General features: G+C 38.2%; 1 protein-coding gene across 2 annotated transcripts in view; it reads left to right on the top strand.

Moving 5' to 3' along the window:
- Positions 1-22,920, top strand: part of KDM1A (lysine demethylase 1A) — a 66,070-nt gene that overhangs the window by 5,990 nt on the left and 37,160 nt on the right. Inside the window, exons 2-3 of one of the 2 annotated variants that reach the window (XM_055140307.1) lie at positions 3,765-3,930; positions 19,375-19,434. In XM_055140307.1, coding sequence (XP_054996282.1) covers positions 3,765-3,930; positions 19,375-19,434 — 226 coding nt within the window. The remainder of the gene's footprint in view (positions 1-3,764; positions 3,931-19,374; positions 19,435-22,920) is intronic. The other variant, XM_055140309.1, reaches the window with a different exon arrangement.

Raw genomic sequence — 22,920 nt, 5'->3', positions numbered from 1 at the left:
TTGGAAAAATTTAAAGCCACCTGAAAGAATCATACAAACTTTGGGGGCAGAGCTATACTCCTGAGAAAAAGAACTAGATACCCTGGACAGAAGGGATTAGGTATTCCTTATTCATAAGTCAAATCCTTAAAAGCTTCAGAGAACCTACAACTACTGCAACCAAGGACATAGAGATGTCTCAGTAGGAAGATAAATCATTAGGGCAACTATTATTCACTTCATACAGATGAATCTCAGATTTATTTCTCTAATCTCTTCCTTCTCTTCCACAATGTCCCTACAATTCACTTAACAGACCAGTGCTTTCTTAGCTTCCATATAACTGCCAGAATATATTTAAATTTTTTACTTTAATTAAAATAATATATATTTCCCAAATATATATTATCAGATAATTTAACAAATGATTGTCAAAACTTTGAAACGGTTGTATAAACTCCTGGCTCTAGCTTATCAGACTTAACCACTAATACATTTATTAAAAAAACACTGTGTGGGAGCCACTTCTGTGATGTGGGATGGGTGGAATGTGGTGTACTGAGGATTGAACTCAGCCTTACACAGGAAAACTGAACCACATACAAGGACCCTAATCTATTTTGTGGTACAAGGGGCAGCTGAGGTGCTGAGGGCCACTAGGGCCATATCCAGCAGTGCTCTGGGGGCCAAACTCAGGAACCAGACCACTGGAATTACACCTCTAGCTCCCTAGTCATTTTCTAACACAGTCATCAATCAACCTGGGTGCTATTCTTACATGTCCTGTTTCTGTTACTCAGTGCCTAAAATTCATTACTAGCTCCTCCGTAAATTATTCCATAACTATTTACAACTTAGAAATACAATTTTTCCTGCTCTGAATTTTCATATGATCTCTACATTTCAGTTTTGTCTGACAGAATTTTTGTGCTTCCAAAAAGATAGCACTAATAAAGTTACCACCACTGAGTCTACACGATCTATTTAAATTTAAATTAAAAATTTTAAAAATCCAATATTCTCAACTGTGCTTGTCACACACACTCTGTCGGTGTTCAGGCATTTGTGGTTTAAGCATTTGTGGCTAATACTTAAATGTACTAGTTGATGCAGATCTGGCTCTCTAAAACCTAGATAAGGCTCTATAATCTACAATTCATATTTTTGGGGATGGGTTGGTGGGGTGGTTTGGGCCATACCCTGCAGTGCTCAGGGCTTATTCCTGACTGCCTCAGGATTTATGCATGGTAAGGAGGGAACTGGGAATCGAACTGCGTTGGCACGTGGAAAGCAAATGTCCTACCAACTCTGAAGGTGACTCCTGCCTCCATATACTACTGATTCTTCCAATTTATGTTGCTCTTGGGTGAACCTCATTAAGTATCCATTGTTCCAAGCATTCAGTTGTCTATTATAGATTTGGTAGTATTTCTGTATCACTGTCATCCTATTGCTCATTGATTTGCTTGAGTGGGCACCAGTAACATCTCCATTGTGAGATTTGTTGTTACTGTTTTTGGCATATCGAATACTCCACGGGTAACTTGCCAGGCACTGCCATGTGGGCGGGATACTCTCGGTAGCTTGCCTGGCTCTCCGAGAGAGGTGGATGAATCGAACCTGGGTCTGCTACATGCAAGGCAAACGCCCTACCCACTATGCTACTAATAAAATAACCTTATTTTAAAAAAAAGTTTTCCCCTTTTATTTAAAACACCATGGTTTACAAAACTGTTCATGATACATTTGTTTCAGGCATTCAATATTCCAACACCAATCCTACCACCAGTATGACCTTCTCTCCACCTCCTCCTCCATTTTCCCAACCATTCTCCACGCCTGCCTTGTTCCCCCTTTTTAAATTCTTGCTTCGTGCATATTATTAAACCTTAATCTTTTTGAGAATTTAGCAACTCATCATCCTGACATTCTTGAGACCCAATTAGCAACTGAAATTACTCAACAACATAAGGCAGAAACAATAATGGGCAGCAAGACTATGCCAGAGCTAATCAGAAAAGTTTAGAGAAAGAACTAGTTTAGACCAAGGAAATGCGTTTTAATTCCCATTTCGTAATAAAGTCTGAGTTTATGATATTCAAGACATTGATTTTATTGAATTCAAGATACTCCTATTTATATTTATCCATTGTGCTTTGTACTCTGCTCATTATTTGATAGATGAATTTAATAATTTGTGTTAAATGTCTTAGAACATAGATGCAGATCTAGAACTATCCGATTTACCATACTTTTTGCTTTTATTTTTTAATCCAGTTGCTGTTTTCAGTTAATTTTTTTATGTACCTTAGTTTTTTTAAAAACGCTTTTTTTTGGTTTGATTTTTCAGCATAACTCACCAGTGCTCAGGCCTTACTCCTGGCTCTGTGCTCAGGGATCACTCCTGGCAGGGTTTGGGAGCCCATATATGGTGCTGGGAAACAAACTGTTTGGCACAAGGCAAGCACCTTACCCACTGTACTGTGTCTCCGGCCCAAACTCCTTGTTTTTTTTTTTAATGATAAAAATTGCTTGCTGTATTTGTTGGGGAGTAGGGTGGGCCATACCCAGTGGTACTGGAATTATTCTTAGGTCTGTGCTGGAGGTGGAATGATGGTGGGTTGTCATATCCTGTGATGTTTGAGGAGAACGACCATACTGTTCCAGGATTGAAACTAGGACATACAAAATGCTTGCTCTAGCTCTTTGAGCTCTCAACCCAGTCACCAGTTATTTTTTTAAGCATATGTACCTTTTTGTAATTTTGAATGTTTCCATTTGTAACTTTTGTTGTCCCTTCGGTTTTAGTAAATTTTTTGGTTTGGGGCCATACTTCGAGATGCTCAGAGGTCACTCACTCCTGGTGGGCTCAGGGGTCACTCCAGGTGAACTTGGCGGGGCCATATGGGGTGTCAGGGATTGAACCCACATTGACCGATTGGCAAGGCAAGTACCCTACCCACTGTACTATTGCTCCGGCCTATGGTTTTAGGAATCCTTTTATTATTTTCCCATGGAATAGTAGTTTAGAAGTGCAGGGTTGGCACTGAACAGACTATCTTGGTTAATTTTAACTCTATTTTTATTTATTTTTGGGGGGTCACACCTGGCATTGCACAGGGGTTACTCCTGGCTCTGCACTCAGGAATCACCCCTGGTGGTGCTCAGAGGACCTTATGGGATGCTGGGAATCGAACCAGGGTCGGCCGCGTGCAAGGCAAACGCCCTACCTGCTATACTATTGTTCCAGCCCCGGTTAACTTTATTTTTGCCTAACAATTTTGTTGAAACTTCAAGTATGTGAACATGTTATATTCATGCATATGTACCCATATAAAATTTTTTTTCTCTTTTTGAGTCACACCCAGCGTTGCTCAGGGGTTACTCCTGGCTCTGCACTCAGAAATTACTCCTGGTGGTGCTTAGGGGACCATATGGGATGCCAGGGATTGAACCCAGGTCAGCTGCATGCAAGGCAAACGCTGTGCTATCACTCTGTGCTATCACTCTTTCCCCAATATCAAATATTTTTAAAGAGCTGTAGAATCTCCATAGATTTGAACATTGGTATTACAGTGTAAGAGTTACAGATTGGCCTGCATCTGAATTGTAATGAGATTGTTTCATAAGAGAATACTTTAAAAACCTGCCTATTATGAGTTGTCTTGTTTCTATTTATTTTCCTTAAAACTTGAGGTTAAAAAACAATTTCACTCACTGGTGGTTCCAAATTGACTTCCTGAATCTAGATGTATTTAGCTTTCCCTGGTATAATCTCCATATAGGTAGAGTACAGAGAGATGGATGAAAGCTTGGCCAACCTCTCGGAAGATGAGTATTATTCAGAAGAAGAGAGAAATGCTAAAGCAGAGAAGGAAAAGAAGCTTCCCCCACCGCCGCCTCAAGCGCCACCTGAAGAAGAAAATGAAAGTGAGCCTGAAGAACCTTCTGGTGAGTTGTCAAAACCAATCATAGTTTTGTTTGCATTTTCTTTCAAGAATAAATGTTATTTTTGTTCTGCAGTGTTATTTATGTCTTTATCTTTAATTTGTATTTTGATGCTGCATGTGTTTTGGTATACATGTGACACGTGCGTGCGTGAATCATATATACACATATTTATATACTTACATGCATGCATACATAATTGATACTGATATTTTTTTAGTTTGTGTATCTGTATTCGATATGCCAAAAACAGTAACAACACGTCTCACAACGGATATGTTACTGGTGCCTGCTCGAGCAAATCGATGAGCAACGGGATGACAGTGATACAGTGATACAGAGATCTGTAGTAGGATAGTGAAGAATGATGATAGAAGTATAGTGGCAATAGAAGGTAGTTGGAAAATGGGAAAGGATAAACAGAGAAAATATGCAGAAAGCAAAATCTAAAGAACCAAGACTTTCAGTGATAGGCGCTGATTCAGAATTTGGAATAGATGGTTCAGAAATTGTCCTGGCTACATGATTCATTTACCACATGTTGCTAGATTCTGATAAAAACAGTCATGGTGTGGGTCGGTTTTGAGAAGAGCATTTTCATGGTGAGCAAATAAAAAACATTTTTTTTTGGTGTGGGGTATGGGGCCACTTGCAGCAATGCTCAGGGGTTTCTCCTGGCTCTGTGCTGAGCAATCATTCTGGGTGGGGCTCTGGATCCGATGTGGGTTCTGGGATCAAATCTGATCAGCGCGGTGCGAGGCAAGCATCCTATGTGCTGTACTATCTCTTCAGCATCCTGAAAAAATTTTTAATGTCAGAAAGAAAAGCCCTGAACAGTTATATAATTGTTGAGCCTTCCACCCAAGGTAAGGTGTAAGAAAAAGCTGTTAAGAGATTGTAAGCTTAAACAATTTTTGTTACGGCCTGGAGAATAAAATAGAATCGGATAGTATTGACTTCAGAGTTACAGATATCTTTAAGAGTTCTAATATGCCCTCAGCCCCAGTGGTACTGAGGATATGCAGATCAATAATGATACCTTTGTGTTAGAGAAAAACCAAACAAAAGTAGGAACATTTTTCCCCATATCTTTTGACTGTAATGACATTTCATTAGTCTGAGTGTGTGGGAGGGTAGGTTTATGCCACACCTGATAATGCTCAGAGGTTCTGGCTTTGTGCTGAGTGGGTGGGGATAGCCGGATACTTCTACTGGAACTTGGGGGACCATATGCAGGGTCAGCTACTTGCAGGGTAAGTACCTTAACCATTACACTTTTCAATTTTCTGATTTTGAATTTTTACTAAATTTTATTTAAAAAGTAAGGTTTTTGTATGTGTAATGCTGCAATTGAACTCATGAATTCCAGGAATGGCATTTACTACTTGTGCACTTTCTTGAACCTAGACTTTTTCTGGAGGAAAGGTGCCCAGTGATCCTCAGGGGCCATTTCTGGCTCTGTATTCTGGGGACTGTATGTGATTTCAAGGATCCAGCTCAGTCTCTGCATGCAAAGCAAGCACCTTCACTCTTTGTGAAGAGTAAAGTTCTCTGCACCTGCCTCCCTGTGTCAACATTTTTTTTCCCTCCCAAACAGTTCTCAATGGACCTAAGGGTCACTTGTGATATTCATCCAATTAGTAAAAACACGCTTTAAAATGTTTTGGACCCTGGGGAATGAACCAAAGGCCTCACACATGGAAGATATGTACTACTAATTCTTTCAACATGCATCTTTTTAAAAATAAAAATGTATATTTCAGCCACCATCTACTATGTCTTACATAGTTTTATTAGTGCCCATATTAAATATTTGAGTACTTTTATCCGTTAACCTTCCTCTCTTTTCCTATGTTACATAAATCGCCAAAAGTCATTATATTTAAGTGAGTGTGGGAACAGGGGATATAGAATGGATGGCTGGGGAGATAGCTCAAAGGACTGGAGTTTATGCTTTTTTTGTGGGAGACCAGCGTTCTTCCTTGCATTTCAGAGAATGAGCACTGCTGATGATCATTCAGTTTGGCCCAAAAACCAAAGGGAAAAAAAAAGAAACAAGAATTAATACTGATATGTCACTTAAGACTGTATAAAGTGAGGAGTTAAGTTTAAATTAGAACATTTTAGTATTTTGCTAAAATTTAAAAAATAGTATTTCTAACTTACAATTACTATTGTAATAAAGAAATACAGTTTAAGAACATTTAGCAAAAGGTAGATTCTGGATTTCTAAAATTTATTTCCTAAAACTTCCTTACAATAACTTCATGGTCAGTGCCTTGTTGGGAATGGAAAGGGACTTTGTCCCTAAGACAGTGTAAGACAAATGAAGGCTTCTCTTCTCAACCGCATTCTCATTTTTTTATTTGTATGCTTATTTTTTCCCTCAAGGCCTCCCAAGCAGTGTTCAGGGTGGCCGGTCTGTTCCAGGTTACGTAATGCAGGCCTGTGGGAACCAGAGATTCAGATGCTTGAGCCTGGCCATGCATTATTGCTTGGGCTAGTGGTATTGGGTCCACCAGAACTGGGAGCTGTGCATGCTGGGGTTTGAATTTGAGGCTTTATACTTGCCAGGCATGCACTCCAGCCCTTCCTCTTTTCTGGTGCTGAGCTTCTTTGTTTTGTTTTGTTTTTGGTGGGGGAGAAAGTTGGGGCACGCTCTGTGGTGCCCAAGATGTCTTGGATGCCCCAAACCCTGTCCTTGTATGTTAACTCCTGCTGGTGCTCAAGGAACCTCGAAGTGCTGGAGATCTCACCCCAGCCTCCCGCGTGTGAAGCTCAATCCATTGATCTGTCTAGCCCACCCTCACATTTAAATTTTTGTTTTTACCTCCATCCATTCCTGTGACTCCTTTTTCTTTTTCCTTATTTGACTTTTGACTTTGTTTTCTTCTGTCTTTATTATTCATGAGATACACGGATATAGTCTTTTTCATGGGCCAAGAAACTGTTGACATCTTAGTTCAAGGATTAATTGCTCAGGAGATAATCAGATATCTTGGATGCTGCCTACCATACCCTTTTTTGTTTGATTGTGAGCTTCTTCAATTCCAAGTTTTTGCCTGCTGTGCTCTCTGGAAATTTTACTTTCTTTTATATTTCTGGTGTTGGTAATGGAGGCCAAGTCTAGGGCATGCTGCAGAATCACATCCCTGGCCTATGTCCGTTGAAAATTTTATACCAGGTCTTGGGTTTGTGTTTGTTAAGGGGATGTCCACCCTAATATCAGGCTCTCTTCTCAAAATAAGTAAAATATTTTCACCAAGGGGATTTAGGATTTGGGAACATGTCTTTATTATGTTTTAGTTCATTGTATTATAATGACAGTATAAATAAGTACTTTGGGAGATAGTAAAAGCTTTAATTTTTAAACTTAAAATTATTTAGGATGTCTTAGATTTGTATTGATGTATACCCTAGTTATGAGTTATGATATACCCTAGTTATGAGTTATGAGAACAAAGTTATTTTTCCTGTGCAGGTATGTATTAAATTTTTTTTAGGGGAGGGCACACCCAGTAATGCTTGGATTACTCAGGATTCACTCCTGGCGGTGCTCAGGGTTGCGGGGGGATTGAATCCAGGTTCTGGGTGTGTGCAAGGCAGACACCCTACCCACTATACTATCACTTCATTGATATATTTGATTTTTGGGTGTTTGTTTGTTTTTTTTCCGGGTGGGAAGGGGGCTTGGACTGGACTTGGGTACTCTTTAGAGGCTATTTCTGAGTTTGCTGAGGGGGTTACTTCTAGTGATCGGTAGACTGACTGTGGTGCTGGGGACTGAATTGGCTTGGCTTCATGCAAATTAAATGCGTTAACCCTCTGTACTATCTCCCCAGCCCCAAATTATTTTTACTTGAAAACAGCTTTAAAAAAATGGGGGCAGGTTCACCTGGTGATGGTCAGGGCTTACTACTGGCTTTCATTAAGGGACCATTCCTGGATGGCTCTGGGGTGCTAGGGATAGAATTAACTCCCTAGCTTCTGTACTATCTCTCCACCCACAAGCCTGAATAATTCTTATTACTGGTTTTTAAATTTGCTTAGGTTTTGTTCTCTACAGCATTAAGTATTTTGCTCCCCATGGTGTATTCAGTATGCCAAATACAGTAACAATAATGGTTCTCATTCCCCTGGCCCTGAAAGAGTCTCTAATACAGCACCATTTGGAAGGACGAGTTAGGAGAGGCTGCTAAAATCTCAGGGCTGGGGCGAATGGAGATGTTACTGGCGCCTGCTTGAGCAAATCGATGAATAACAGGATGACAGTGATAAAAATCCATAGTAACCTGAAATTAGTGTAGTAAAATATTTTGATTACAAGATTCTTCTAAATCAATATTTCTCAGCCTTTTCCGGTTATGTCCCCCTTCCAACCTTGTTTCCTTCTCACCCCTATCCTACTGATTATTCTGCTAATCTGTGCCATGGTACCCCATTTATGTGGGTGTTTTTTTTTTCTTTTTCTTATTTTACCTGCTGGAATATCCTGGGGGCTCTCATGGAGCCATTTGGCCCCCTGTTGAGCAATGTTGTGTTAGAGGAGTTTAATGTCTAGTGAATTCTACAGCATGATGTATTGGGGATGGTGAAGTGCAGATTTAAACTAGAAACTCAGTGAGTTGCCTGAATGGTTGTATTTCATTTCACTGGTTATTTTATTTTACTTTACACTGAGCAACTTAAATCTTTTTAGAGCTTTAAAAAAAATCCACTTAATTTCGTAGTTTTAATGCTTCTATTTGAGCAATTTAGTTTTTATAGTTTTATTGAATTGTTTTTTGCTGCTGTTATTTGTTTGGTCTGATAAGAGAGCAGGGTACTATGAGAATTTTCTCATCTGCCAAATGGGACTTGATTTGAGGATAATATACAAGTAATAACTCAACCTTTGTGTATAATTATTTTTTTATTTTTAAAATAGAGTTGAACTAGTTTGATGTAGCACTGGTAACCCGAGATGTAGGTAGATTTGTATGGACTGAGCATCAATGGGAATGTTCCCAGACCCCATACTGCAATTGGTAAGACCCTTGTTTTAATAAACTAAAACAAAAATATTAAATTAGGTATATAGGGTAAATTGATGTATTATTCAGGAAAAAAAAGTTTCAGTTATGGAGTTGGTCATCATACATATGTATATATTGCCACCTTGGGAAGTTGGAAAGTGTTTGTGTTAGTTTATATTCAACATGTGAGTGATTTTTCGAATTCTGAAACTGTTAGCTGAATGTGTGTCAAAGTGTGTGTGTGTGTGTGTGTGAGAGAGAGAGAGAGAGAGAGAGAGAGAAAGACTTAAGTCTTGTCACTTAATGTTTTATGTATATACATCATAAGTTGACATCATAAGTTGGATGGCAGATCTTGGTAATACTGACTTTTTTCTCTGAGAGCCGTCCGTGTACTTGAGATCCCTGCTAAGATGTAACAAATGTGGATAGCTTTGCAGTATTTACTATCACACAATACAGAAGTTTAAAATAAAACTTGAAGACAGGATTGTGCTTTTGCTTTATTTTTTTTCTACTGATTTGAAAATAGAAGCACATATGTGACTAATGCTTAAGAAGCTGGGTCTTTCTTATAGCACTGTAGTAGATTCAAATCATATTTAAATCATAGTCTTGGAAGAGCTCTGAAAACACTGTTACTTGAGTTTGAAAAAAATTCTCTTACTGGGAAATTCATGGTTATCCGTTATTAAGTTGTTACTATTATGGCAAGTTCAGAGTTTCTGTTCAATATTGGTCTTTTATTTATTTAATTTTTTGGGTCTTTTTTGGGGGTTCACATCCATTGATGCTCAGGGATTACTTCTGGCTCTGCAATCAGGAATAATTCCTGGTGGTGCTCAGGGGATTATATGGGGTGCTGGGGATTAAACCAGGGTGGACCACATGCAAGGCAAGTGCCTTACCCTCTGTAGTATCTCTCCAGCCCCTGTGTCAGTCTTCTAAAAAACAGGTGAATTAGCTAGAAAGTGAGTTTTTGTTTGGTAGCTGAGTAGCATCTGAACTGTAGCTTTTTGGGGACTTTATAACAAAATAAGAAAATCCATGTTATAGATTGTGGTAAATCATTCATTCCCATTGCTCCTAGCTGGTAGGACTTTTTCATTCTGTTGTTTAACAGGAATGCTATTGAGTTCTTCAGAATTGTTTTTAGGAGCAGTGGTACTGCTCCTTCAGTCACACCGGGGAAAATACCAGACAGGCTGCTACCTCAAACAGTGCCATCTATCTTGATTTCAAGACTAGAACAGGCTGTTTTATTTGTTTGTTTGTTTGTTTGTTTGCTATGCTTGGATTGAACCAGGTCCTCATACATGCAAAGCAAGCCTACTACTGAGCTATGTTCCTGGTCAGTGAGTTTTTTTGCTTTTTTGCTTTTTGGGTCACACCTGGCGATGCACAGGGGTTACTCCTGGCTCTGCACTCAGGAATTACCCCTGGCCGTGCTCAGGGGACCATATGGGATGCTGGGATTTGAACCCGGGTCGGCCGCGTGCAAGGCAAACGCCTTACCCGCTGTGCTATCTCTCCAGCCCCAAGGTTTTTTTCTTTTTTGTTTTTGGTATTTGGAGCTTACTCAGCACTCACGAATTACTCTTGGTGATTCTCAGGGGACCAATGTGGGATGTTGGGGATTGAACCCAAATTAGCTGCATACAATGACAGCACAGTACTCACTATTATCTCTCTTGTCTTTCAGTGTTTTAAAAACTGCCTCTCACTACAAAGAGGAAAAGCAGTGAAATGGTGAGGTCACCATTTCTCACTCCCTTTGAATTATTTTGGTTTGGGGAGGTGATCACACCCAGCTGTGCTCAGAGCTTACTCCTGGTTCTGTGCTCAGGGATCACTCCTGGCTGGCTCACAGGGTACTGGGGGTGGAACCCAGGTCCACAGTGTGCAAGGCAAATGCCTTTCCCACTGTACAGTTGCTCTGGCCCTCCTGCTTGTTTCTTATACCTTCTAACTGAACTGCAATGTTTGGTACTAATTTTTTCATGTAGAATTGGTGATAAACTTTAAAGATCTGATACAATTTATTTTATTCTCTTAAATGATTATTTAAAAAGCTAATAATTTTAATATTTTTTTGTTTTGAGGGTCACACTCAGCAGTGCTTAGGGCTTACTCCTGGCTCTGTGCTCAGGGAATCTCTCCTGGTAGTAATTGAGGGGTCATGTCATATTGTGGTGCCAGGTATTGAACCTGGGTCAGCTACATGCAAGGCATGGGCCTTGCCCATTATAATATCTCTAAGGATTCGTTATTTTATTTTTTACTTCCTATTGATTTTGGCCGAAGAATGCATATGATCTTTCTCTTCTTTTAAAATTTTGGCCTGAGTCTAGTTTGACCTTTTAAAATATTCCATGTAGGGGCTGGAGTGATAGCACAGCGGGTAGGGCATTTGCCTTGCACGCGGCCGACCTGGGTTCGAATCCCAGCATCCCATATGGTCCCCTGAGCACCGCCAGGGGTGACTCCTGAGTGCATGAGCCAGGAGTGACCCCTGTGCATTGCTGGGTGTGACCCAAAAAAAGCAAAAAAAAAAAAATATTCCATGTATTTGAAGAGAATGTGTTCTCTATTCAGCAGATTGTTCTCCATATACCTCTTAGTAAACTTCTTGCTTGTATTATTCATATCATCTCATCTTTTTTGTTATTTACTTAATGTTATTTTTAGATAAAAATAGCAATAGCACAGCGGGTAGGGCATTTGCTTTGCACGCAGCCGACTCAGGTACGATTCCTCGGTCCCTCTTGGAGAGCCCCGAAAGCTAAAATGGTGTCCTGCCCACACGGCAGAGCCTGGCAAGCTCCCTGTGGCATATTCGATATGGCAAAAACAGTAACAAGTCTCACAATGGAGACGTTACTTGTGCCCGCTCGAGCAAATCGGTGAACAACTGGACGGCAGTGCTACAATACTCTTAAATGATTATTTGGACAGATATAGAAATATTATTTATACACATTTTCCTTAACATTTAAAATGTTACTCTTTCCTTTGGTCTTTTTGCTTTTATACCCATCACCTGTACTTACTTTCTCCCGTTCCCTAAAGATAATTCCCTCTGCTAATCTCCTTTCTATTGTTGATGTCAATTAATTTAGTTTTCCTTACCTCTTTTGCTTCTTTTCTTTACATGTATACGTCAGATCATCCAATATGCCTTTCTTCTCACTTAATTTGTTTTGCATAATCCTCTTTAGTTTCATTAATTTTGCTAGTCTTTCATCTTTTATTCATGCATATGAATATATATACAAGTATCTTCATCTATTAATGGGCTCTTAATAGTTCCATTTCATAGCTAAATAACTATAAATAAATATGTAATAACATCATAGTGCAGATACCTCTTTAAGTTGTATCACTTGTATCACTTGTCATCCCCTTGATCTTCAATTTGCTCGAGTGGGCGCCAGTAACGTCTCCATTTGTCCCTGTCAAATGCTGGTGTAGCCCAATGGTATCTGTTCGCTCCAGGAACAGAAAGCACCTCAAACTGTTCATTCAGGGTTTTTTTTTTTTTTTTTCTTTTTGGGTCACACCCGGCAATGCCCAGGGGTTACTCCTGGCTCATGCACTCAGGAATTGACTCCTGGTGGTGCTCAGGGGACCATATGGGATGCTGGGAATCGAACTCAGGTCGGCCACATGCAAGGCAAGCGCTCTACTTGACGAAGAAGTCTGACAATTTCATGGGTGGGCGGCCACTTGGTCTTTTGGAGTCCCTTGGAATCCAGTCGGTAACTGCTCTAGTCCAGCAGTCGTCTCTGAATCACATTACGTGTCTGGCCCATCTGATTTTTGACGCCTTGGCAAACGAGACAGCATCCCTGATTCTTGATCATCGACGGAGGTTGGAACTTTGAATTCCTTCTTTCACCTGAGTGAAATGTGGTACTCCAAGCATAGCTCTTTCCATTCCTCTTTGGGATACCCGAATAGTGGTCTCATCCGGTTTTCGTAGGGCCCAGGTCTCTGAGGTGTATGTTAGTGCAGGAAGAACGGTGGAGTCGAAAAGATGTGCCCGGAGCTGGAGGTTCTTTGTCCTCTTAACCTCTTTAAGTTAATAACTTCATATTCTTGGGTAGATAGAAATGAAATGGCTGTATATGTGGTAGTTATTACTGACACTTTTTTGAGAAACCCCCCAAAGCCTTTGAAGAACGGCTATACCATTATAGATTTCCACCATTATTCTATGAGGGTTCCTTTATCTCTGCACCTTTACCAACAGTTTGTTACTCATTCTTTTTTTTAATTGTTTAATATACTTTTTAAAAATTGTATAATATACTTCTCATGAGTGTGAGATTTCTCATTTTGCTTTTTATTTGCATTTCCTTAATAAGTGATGGTGAGCATTTTTCATATACCTTTTGGCCATCCCTCTGTCCTCTTTGAAAAATATCTGTTCAGATCTCTGCTCATTTTTTAATTGGGTTGTTTTTGTTGTTGCTGAGTTGCATGAATCCTTATGCAACTTGGATATACCTTCTATTATATATTGTATTCTGATACCGTCTTCCATTCAGTAGGCTTATGTTTTGTCCTGCTGATACTTTCTTCTGTGCAGAAGCTTATTTGTTTGATGTAGTTCCAGTTGGTTTTGTTTTGTTGGGGGTGGGGGCTTTGTTTTTTCCTCTTTGCTTTTGGGATTGAATCCCCAAAGACATCTCTTAACATTGATGTCATGCAATATGTTACCTGTCTCATGTACTTTATGGTTTGGGGCCTAATATCCAAGTTTTTAAATTTTGAATTTATTTTTTTCCACTAGGTCATAGATTGTGTTGTTATATGTGTGTGTGTGGGTTTATTTCTGGGCTCTTGGCTTCTATACCATTGATTAGTGTTGGCTTTTTTTTTCTAATAGAGAACCGTACTGGTTGGTTTGTAATATCAGATAACATGATGTTTCCATTTTTCTTTCTTTTTTGCGGGGATGGGCATACCCGGCAATGCTCAGGGGTTACTCCTTTATACTCAGGAATTAATTACTCATGGCAGTGCTCAGGGGATCATATGGGATACTGGGATCAAACCCTCCTTGGCTGCATGCAAGGTAAATGCCCTACATGCTGTACTATCACTCTGACCCCAGTGTCTCCATTTTTCATTTTTCTCAGGAGTACTTGAGTAAGGGATATTTTGTGATTTCATATCAAGGTTAAGGTGATTTTTTAAAAAAATCTAATTCCTTGAAATATTTTGAAATCATATTAAATCTTTTCATTAACTTTTTTTTTTTCCTTTGCTTTTTTTGGGTCATACCCGGCGATGCACAGGGGTCACTCCTGGCTCATGCACTCAGGAATCACCCCTGGCAGTGCTCAGGGGACCATATGGGATGCTGGGATTTGAACCCGGGTCTGCCACGTGCAAGGCAAATGCCCTACCCGCTGTGCTATCACTCCAGCCCCTCATTAACTTTTCTGAGATGACCTTTTTTTAAATTTAGATCACTTTATTTTTTTAATTCAATTTTTATTTATTTAAATATTTTTACAGACTTACAACTTTTCATGTTTGTGTTTCAGTCACACAGTGCTCAAGTACCCATCCCTCCACCAGTGCCCATTCTCCACCACTGATGATCCTGGTATCCCTCCCACCCCCCTACCCAATATCCCCCCCACCCCTCCCCAGCTCTGTCGCAGGGCATTCCCTTTTGTTCTCTCTCTCCTTTTGGGTGTTGTGGTTTGCAATGGAGTCATCGAGTGGTATCATGTTTGGTCTGTGGTCTACTTTCAGCGCACATCTCCCATACCCAGCAGGTCCTTGAACCACACTTTACCTGGTGTTCCCTTCTCTATCTGAGTTGTCTTTTCCTCCAGCATGTGAGGCCAGCTTCCAAGCCATGGAGCCAACCTCCTGATACTTATCTCTACTATTCTTGGGTACAAATCTCCCATCCTGTTACTTTATATTCCACAGATGAGTGCAATCTTTTTATGTCTGTGAGATGACCGTTTTTGACCTCACTTTTTCTGTAGCCATGGGCTTGGACTATCTTCTGATTTCCTTCTATCTTCTCTTGTTCTGTATCTTTTAACAGTATTTTGTAGTTTTTGTTGTGTAGGTTCTGTTAAGTTTATTCCTTGGTGTTTATTGTTGATGGATTGTAAGTGGGATTGTTTTTCTAGACTTTCCTTCTCTCTTATTTGTATTGGGGAGTGCATCAGATTTTTGTATATTGATTTTGTAGGTTGTCAGTTTTTCATTTGAATCTTTAGAATTTGCTCTTTAATATTTGCAAATATGATTTTTCCCCTAATCTAATGTCTAATTGCTCTGGCTAAAACCTTTAATATAAAATAAAAGAGTTGTGTGAGTGAACAACCTTGTCTTGATTTTTAAAGAAAGAGATTGTAAGTTTTTCAGCATCATTACTTACAGTTCTTTATTTTGTTTACACATGCTTTTTCTATCCACATTTCATCAAGTGATTTTATTATAAATGGGACCTGAGTCTTCTTAAATTCTTTCTCAACATCATTACTATAATGTTTGTTTTTCCTTTTATTGATGCAAAATTTTAATCGATTTGCATGTATTGAACCATTTCTATATCTCTAGAATAAATCCCCTGAGTTATGGTTTATGTTTTTAGTATATTTGTTACATTTAATTTGGTTGTATTTTTTGGGGGAATTTTGCATGCGTTCATTGGATGTAATTGTTCTGTACTTTTATATATTTTTGATGGTATATTTATATATATATATTTATATCTGGGTTTGTTATCAGGGTATTGTTGGCTTCAGACATAAAAAGTATTTGAAAGTTATCCTAGACTTCCTTTTAAGGTGGTGGTGGTGGTGGTGGTGCTCTTGAGAATTTGAATCAAAAGGATAAAACATTGTTGTTTAAGAATGACTTTAACAGATCTGTAGAAGATTTATTAGAGAATAATTGAAAGGCTACTATAGAGGATAAACTAAATTTTCAATTTTTAGAGGATATGTGTAAATAATTCATTTAGTATCTCTACTTAAAACCCTTGAGAGAGCTGTGTATGAAAACTGAAGTGATGCCAAATCAAGGTGATAATAAGTTGCCTTTATATATTTTAATTTTTTTGTTTTGACTTTGAGCTCATGGAACGTAACAGCTCTGTTTAACTAGCTGTTCTTTTTGTTAGTGTGAGAAGCACCTTTACCAAGTCCAGAAGTCTTGTCAAGCCAGATGAATATGCTATTTATGTGCCTTGCGCAGTCATAATTTTGATGGAATGTTAATTCCAAAGCTTTGTGTGCTGTTTTTAAGAAGATGAGGAATTGGTTTTCAATACTAATAAGGGTGATGCTTGTTTTCAATTTTCTTTGGAGAAGAAATCTCCCTCAGAATTCATGAAATATTATTAGGATTAGAGAGAAAATAGCAGTGCTCTATCATCTTTAGTTTCGTGCAAGTTACTTTATCTAGTCAAGAGGTAAACATTTTGTTTGTTATTGAGTTTTAAGCACTTCCCTCAATACCCTCAATATTATGTATATAATTGGCTTGGGGGCCATGTCCAGTGGTGCTTAGGGCTAACTCCGGCTCTGTGGTCAGGGAACCCTTCTGGCAGGCTTCAGGGACCATATGGAGTGCTGGGAATCAAATCCAGGTCAGCTGTGTGTAAAGTGAATGCCCGTGCCCAATGTACTATTATTCCAGCCCCACATTTCTTAAATATTTATATCACCTTTTGCTTGGTTTTCTTCTGTTTTTCTACCTATGTAATATTTTTGAGTTTTGTTCCCCCCCTCCTTTTTTTTGACTTTCTGAAGGGTCCTTTTAAAAATTTCTCAGGCTATTGGATATTTCCCATATTCCTCCTTCATAGTTTCTTCTTCTCTCTTCAGTAATCAGTGGTTTCTCCTGTTTCTACAGTCAAAAAGTACTTCTGCAGTGCTCTGGGGACTGTATAGGATGCTTGGAATCAGACCTAGATTGGCTGTGTGTAGGGCAAGTGCCCACCTGTTCATCCCCCTTCTTGTATATCTTAAATAACAGTATTTTTTTAAGTTATATTCATTTTTAAAAAGCAAAAGATAACAAAGACTGTCCTTTTTAAAAAAATGAATGGGGCTGGAGCAGTAGCATAGCAGATAGGGTGTTTGCCTTGCACGTGGCCGACTTGGGTTCGACTCCCAGCATCCCGTATGGTCCCCTGAGCACCACCAGGAGTAATTCCTGAGTGCAGAGCCAGGAGTAACCCCTGTGCATTGCCGAGTGTGACCCAAAAAGCAAAATAAATAAATGAAAACAAATAAATAAAGCAGTCTTTTTAACCTTTTGAGCACAAAAGTCAGTGAGAAGTTCATATTTTTAATAAGTATTTCAGGAAGAAAATGATCAGGAGCAACCTGTTGCTTAAAATAAACACATGACATGTAGTTTGAGAAGAATATAATAGGAGGATAAAATAAGTCATACTTAGTAGATAGCTTGAAAGTATTTTTGTTTTGTTTTTTCATTTTTGATACTGCCTTCACCACAAGAGATTTTGCTTTTTGGGTCACACCTGGCAATGCACAGGGGTTACTCCTGGCTCTGCACTCGGGAATTACTCCTGGTGGTGCTTGGAGGACCATATGGGATGCTGGGAATCGAACCCGGGTCGGCCGAGTGCAAGTCAAATGCCCTACCTGCTGTGCTATTGCTCCAGCCCTTCTCTCTCCCCTTTTAAAATACTTTAAAAAGTTACTCATTATATCTGATCTACTTTGGTTCTATTTGGAACCAAAAATGTTTTTCTTAACTGTTAAGAGGTTTTGGACTGAATAAATCCAGAACTAATTCAGACCATTTTTTTGAACACTTCTTATTCAAATTTTTAAAATAAAATACAGGATCTTCATTTTCAAGATAAATTTGCTGATTGATTGAATTTAGTAATTGGAGTCATCTCTTCACATTATATTCTCATTTCTAAGTGCTATAAACAAATCACATAATTTGTGTCTTTTTTGTCTGAGAGTCATGACCTTGTAGAACTTAAAAATTTAACTCTCCATACAAGAAATAATTTGAATATAATTCTATTTCAAAGCAGAGCTTATATACCACCTAGCAACATTGTTTTAAATGTTATGTATTATATACTAATATATAGCTAATATATACTTTTACATACTTAAAAGATGAAGTCATTTTATTTTTAATCTATGCTGGGACTTGAACTCGGGACATGGGTTTATGTTACATAGACATGCACTTTACACTGAGTTATGTTCTAACACTAACGGTGTTATTTTGAATCTCCTGGGCCTAAGAGCTTTCTTATACTATGGAGGTGCTATTGTTCAACTTTTCTTGGTAACTTTTACTCATATGGTAGAACAAATCATTCCACTTTCTAATTGAAAAAATTTTTTAAATTAGTGAAACAGGTTGGAAAGACAGGGGTTAGGTGCTTACCTTGATTGAAGTAGATTTCCTTTGAGCACAGAGCCAGGAATAGCTCCTAAACACTGTTGGTGTGGCTTCCCCGAGAAAATTAATAAGCCAGTACAATTTTGTATAATTAGAGGGTTTTTTTAATACATTCCCCAAAATAATCTTTAGCTCTTTCTGGTTTATTGGGTAGTTAGAAACATAAGAAGATCACAGCATCCGCTTGATGATAGATTTTGGAAGAATCTGAAAGGCAATCTAAGAAAGTCTCCTGACTTTCTTAGATTGAACTTTCAAACTGTGGTATATTTCTTGAAATTACTTCTCCACATTAATGAAGAAAATGTCTGAAACCTATCATGTATTTTGGGGTAGAATCTCTGTCAGGCCCTCAAGCCCTCCATGTGTGTATTTATCAGTGGTGGCATGTAAATGCAGGGCATAAATGTGTTCGGAGGTTTTTACAAAAGAAGCACTGACTTAGAGCAATTACTGTCTAACGTGTATAGTAAATAAATTCCTTTTAGAACTATCCTTTAGTTACAATGCCTGCTTTGAAGGTGGAAAAATTTTAATTAAGATGATAATTTTTTTCTTATGTAAAGTTTATATTGCCATATATATATTATAGAATGGTAAAGACAGATATGGAGCTGATACTGAATTATTGGAGTCTAGGTCCCAGAGCCCATATCCCACTACTCTCAGTCTAGCAACAAGTAATAAATTTATAATCCCTCTCTTCCCCCATTTAGCCTTGTCTATTAAATAATACAGCAAGGACTTAGAACTTAGAAATACTATGTACTTGGTTTTGCTACCTTTCAGTAAGAATCAGAGTGTAAAAATTTCAATCAGGATTTGGAAGACTGATGAAATTTCCCAGACCTTGATTCCATAAGAAGGAGCTCTTTTTGTATGGGTTTACTAGTTGGTGGTGAATTCGTGAATTGCCAACTATTAGGCCTTTATGTCCAGATATTATCTCAATTTATGGAGTAAGGTCCCTGAGTTCTCCTCTTTCCTTCCACAGGGCAAGCAGGAGGACTTCAAGACGACAGTTCTGGAGGGTATGGAGACGGCCAAGCATCAGGTGAGGGTGGCGTTAGATGCTTGCCACTTAGCAAGAGCCGCCAAGTCAGGGATTGATGCTTGCAAGTGTTTTTGGCTCTAGTGCTCTGGTATCCACATTTTAGCCAGAAGCGCAGGGATACTTAGGTCACAGGACAGCTTAGTATAGTAGTCAAGACAAAGGCAAGCAAAACATTTTGAAGTCCTCAGGCCGATCTCAGCCCTCCACTTTTGTTTGTGTTTTTGAGGAGATGGCGGGTTCCCCCCCCCCCCCAGCAGCTTTTAAACATGATTTAAAACATAGAATACAGGTATCACAGGACCTTTAAAAGAAATATCATTGTATACACAGAGGAGAAGAAGCTATAGACTGGGTATTTTTTTAAAAAATAGGATGGAATGCCCTTTTAAGACTTGATTAGAGGAATTGTGCTGGCAAGTGACTCCAGAAATGGTTGGTGATAGGTACATGGTCTTGGGTAGTTTTTTAAAATTAATACTACACCGTCAGTTACTTTGTAGATAAACATTTTATTTAAAAATAAAATTTGTTTAAATGTTCTTTTAGACTAAGATTTTTATTTCTAGGAAAAAATAAAGATGAAATTATTTATAGGAATGGGTCTGGAAAAGTTTATTTCAGCAATCAGGAATTCGTCCATTGCCTCTAGAAGGATGTTCTTGTGTTCAGTGCTGTAAAACTGGTTTATGTATAGATTTGATAGAACTTGGAGTCTTGTCAAGTTTTCAGGTGTTTGTCCACTTTAAAATTATGTGTACATTGTAGTTTGTACAACTGGTCCAGGGATATTCTTTCTATTTTATATGATCAAAGATAACTTTGTGTCAGCTTAGAGATTTTTACTTTGGATCTAGAATGTTAGATGTAGACTTCTGCTGGCATATGGTAATCAGTAAGTTATTGTTGAGAAGTTAAAATCCTCATTCAGAGTCTCTGGCAGATAACTCTTCCAGAAAGTTTCATCAAATGATGCACAGTTAGTTCTTCCATGGAAGTGTGGAGGGTTAAGGGATAGCCTTTATAGCTTTAATCTTGAAGAATTAAATTGAGTTTTATTGTTGTTTGTTTTGTTTCCAGTATGAATAGATTTGCCTATTTTTCAGATAAACAGTATATTTTGTTATTGAAGGTGAAATCTTTTTATATAAAACTGTGATGCTAGTCACTTGTTGTTAGAGAATGAGTTTTAAGTGTTTTAGGAATAATGGTAAATATTCCAAATTCCTTCCAGTGCGCTTTCCAGATCTTTTGTTCAGAAGCATGCATTTGTGAGATGATCAGTGTCAGAAAGGAGCTTTTAAAAAAATCGGCTTTTTTTTTTTTTTTTGGCTTTTTGGGTCACACCTGGTGATGGGGTTACTCAGGAGTTACTCCTGGCTCTGCACTTAGGATCTATCCTGATAGTACTTGAGGGAGAATATGGGGTGTTGGGGATCGAACCTGGGTTGGCCGCATGCAAGGCAAATGGCCTACCTGTTGTACTATTGCTCTGGTCCCATGAGCAACATTCTTAATAAAGCCAGATAGCCCTCTAAACATTTAAAAATTTACATCCACCTGTTACCTGCTTATCTAGTTTTTAAAAGTTTAAAAGGAATTTAAAAATATCTTGCCTAGCTTCCTGCTTTCAGACAGATAGATTGTATCAAATCTGTTTTCTTAATTAGGACCTGGAACACAAAGTCAGAGGACTCAATCAGGATTAGACCAATAGCTGGGAGAGTAAGAATCCAGATGTGTTGTTTCTTATATGCAGACTTTTCTTCACACCCTTCTTCACAGACTCAAAAATAAAACAATTGAAAGTGTAAGAAATCAGATTTTCTTCTATTCCTTGTGCTATTTTAATGTTTAAACTATTTCAGGACTAGATATAAAAGGTACATCTATAGTTTTCTTTATCAGTCATATCAGACTTTTGTTTTCATTATTCAGCTTGAAGTCATAGTTATCTACTTTATTGGGCTGAAAGGAAGGCAAGTAGTTCATATTAATTTCAACCTGAGTAGAATATCAAATGCATCCTTTATCAGAATGGGGGGGGAATGATGTCATGGAACAGAGGGGCATTTTATCTTCCTCCACCTTTTTCTGCCTACACATCTATTTAACAGGTCTTAAGTTATTCCATTAAATATGTAACTACTGTGTTTTCAGAGAAGGTATCAGTCAGACTACTAGAAAGGGCAATTCTGTTTATTATGACTGCATTCTGAAAGGTAATGCTAAAATTTTCCAATGTGAAGTAGTGAGAAGGAATTGGGTAGAGAACATGATTATATAGGCAATCCCGGGACTTTAAGGTATTTATGTTGTGTCTTTGAAACATCTTAAATTTCAAAAAACCAAATTCTATTAAGTATGCAAGCATTGAGTGTTTAGAGCTATTTTAAAGCTATTTGAGAGCCAAGCATGTATTTTTTCTGTTGATAGTTCTTTTAATAAGTATTAGTAAAGTTAAATTTTTATTTAAGTCAAATATATTCTTTTAAAGATTTTTCCCACTAAGGGAGATACTTAGGAATTATGTTAATGAGGTTGGTATGTTTATTTTGGAAATATCCTGTAAGAAGAATGTTTTTATTTAGCTTCTGAATAATTTAGATTCTGAATTAAAACATTTTTTTGTTTTGTTGGGGAAAAGCTTATATTTTTTTTTGTAATTGTGCATATTTTTAACATTGATTTTGAAAACAGCCTTCCAAATAATGGTCTTTATCCTTTGAAACCAAAAGGGAAAGAAATGATTGTGGAAAGTTTTTAGAGACCTTAAAATTTTTTTTTGATAAAGAATAGCTAGCTTGGGGCCCGAGTACAATGTGTAGACTCCAGTTTGATCTCCAGCTCAGATGTGGCCTTAATACAATACAAAAGTAGCCTATAGTACCAGAGATAATGCCAGGATTAAGGTGCTTGCCTTGTATGTGACCAACCCTGGTTTGATTTCCCACCGTCATCCAAGAGTGGCCGAGTAAGTACTGACCACTGCCAGGTGTGGCCCCCAAAAAACAAAACAGAACTAGCTTTCTCACAGATGTTACATAGAATATAGGAATGGAGAATATTGTTTTATATATACTTTAATATTATAACTTTTTTGCCTTCTTTAATTCTTTTGTAATTTTTTTGTTGTTATAGATGATATAAGGATAAAATTTCATAAATAAAATTTCTCAATGGTTATATTTTTTTCAACTTCTCAGACTTGGTCTACTATATATGTGATTTTTGAGGATAATACCTGGAATGCAGAATCAAATGTAATAGAAAATTCAGAGGGTCCCTCTCCGTTTTTCCCGTTACTGATAATAGTATTCAAAATAGAATTGATTTGGGGCTGGAGCAATAGCACAGCAGGTAGGGCATCTGCCTTGCACGAGGCCGACCTGGGTTCGATTTCCAGAATCCCATATTGTCCCCTGAGCACCGCCAGGAGTGATTCCTGAGTGCAGAGCCAGGAGTAACCCCTGTGCATTGCCGGGTGTG

Source organism: Sorex araneus, chromosome 5 (genome assembly GCF_027595985.1).
Source record: "Sorex araneus isolate mSorAra2 chromosome 5, mSorAra2.pri, whole genome shotgun sequence".
Taxonomy (NCBI): Eukaryota; Metazoa; Chordata; class Mammalia; order Eulipotyphla; family Soricidae; genus Sorex; species Sorex araneus.
The sequence above is the reverse complement of the archived record's forward strand: the minus strand, read 5'-3'. Positions and strand labels throughout refer to the sequence as shown.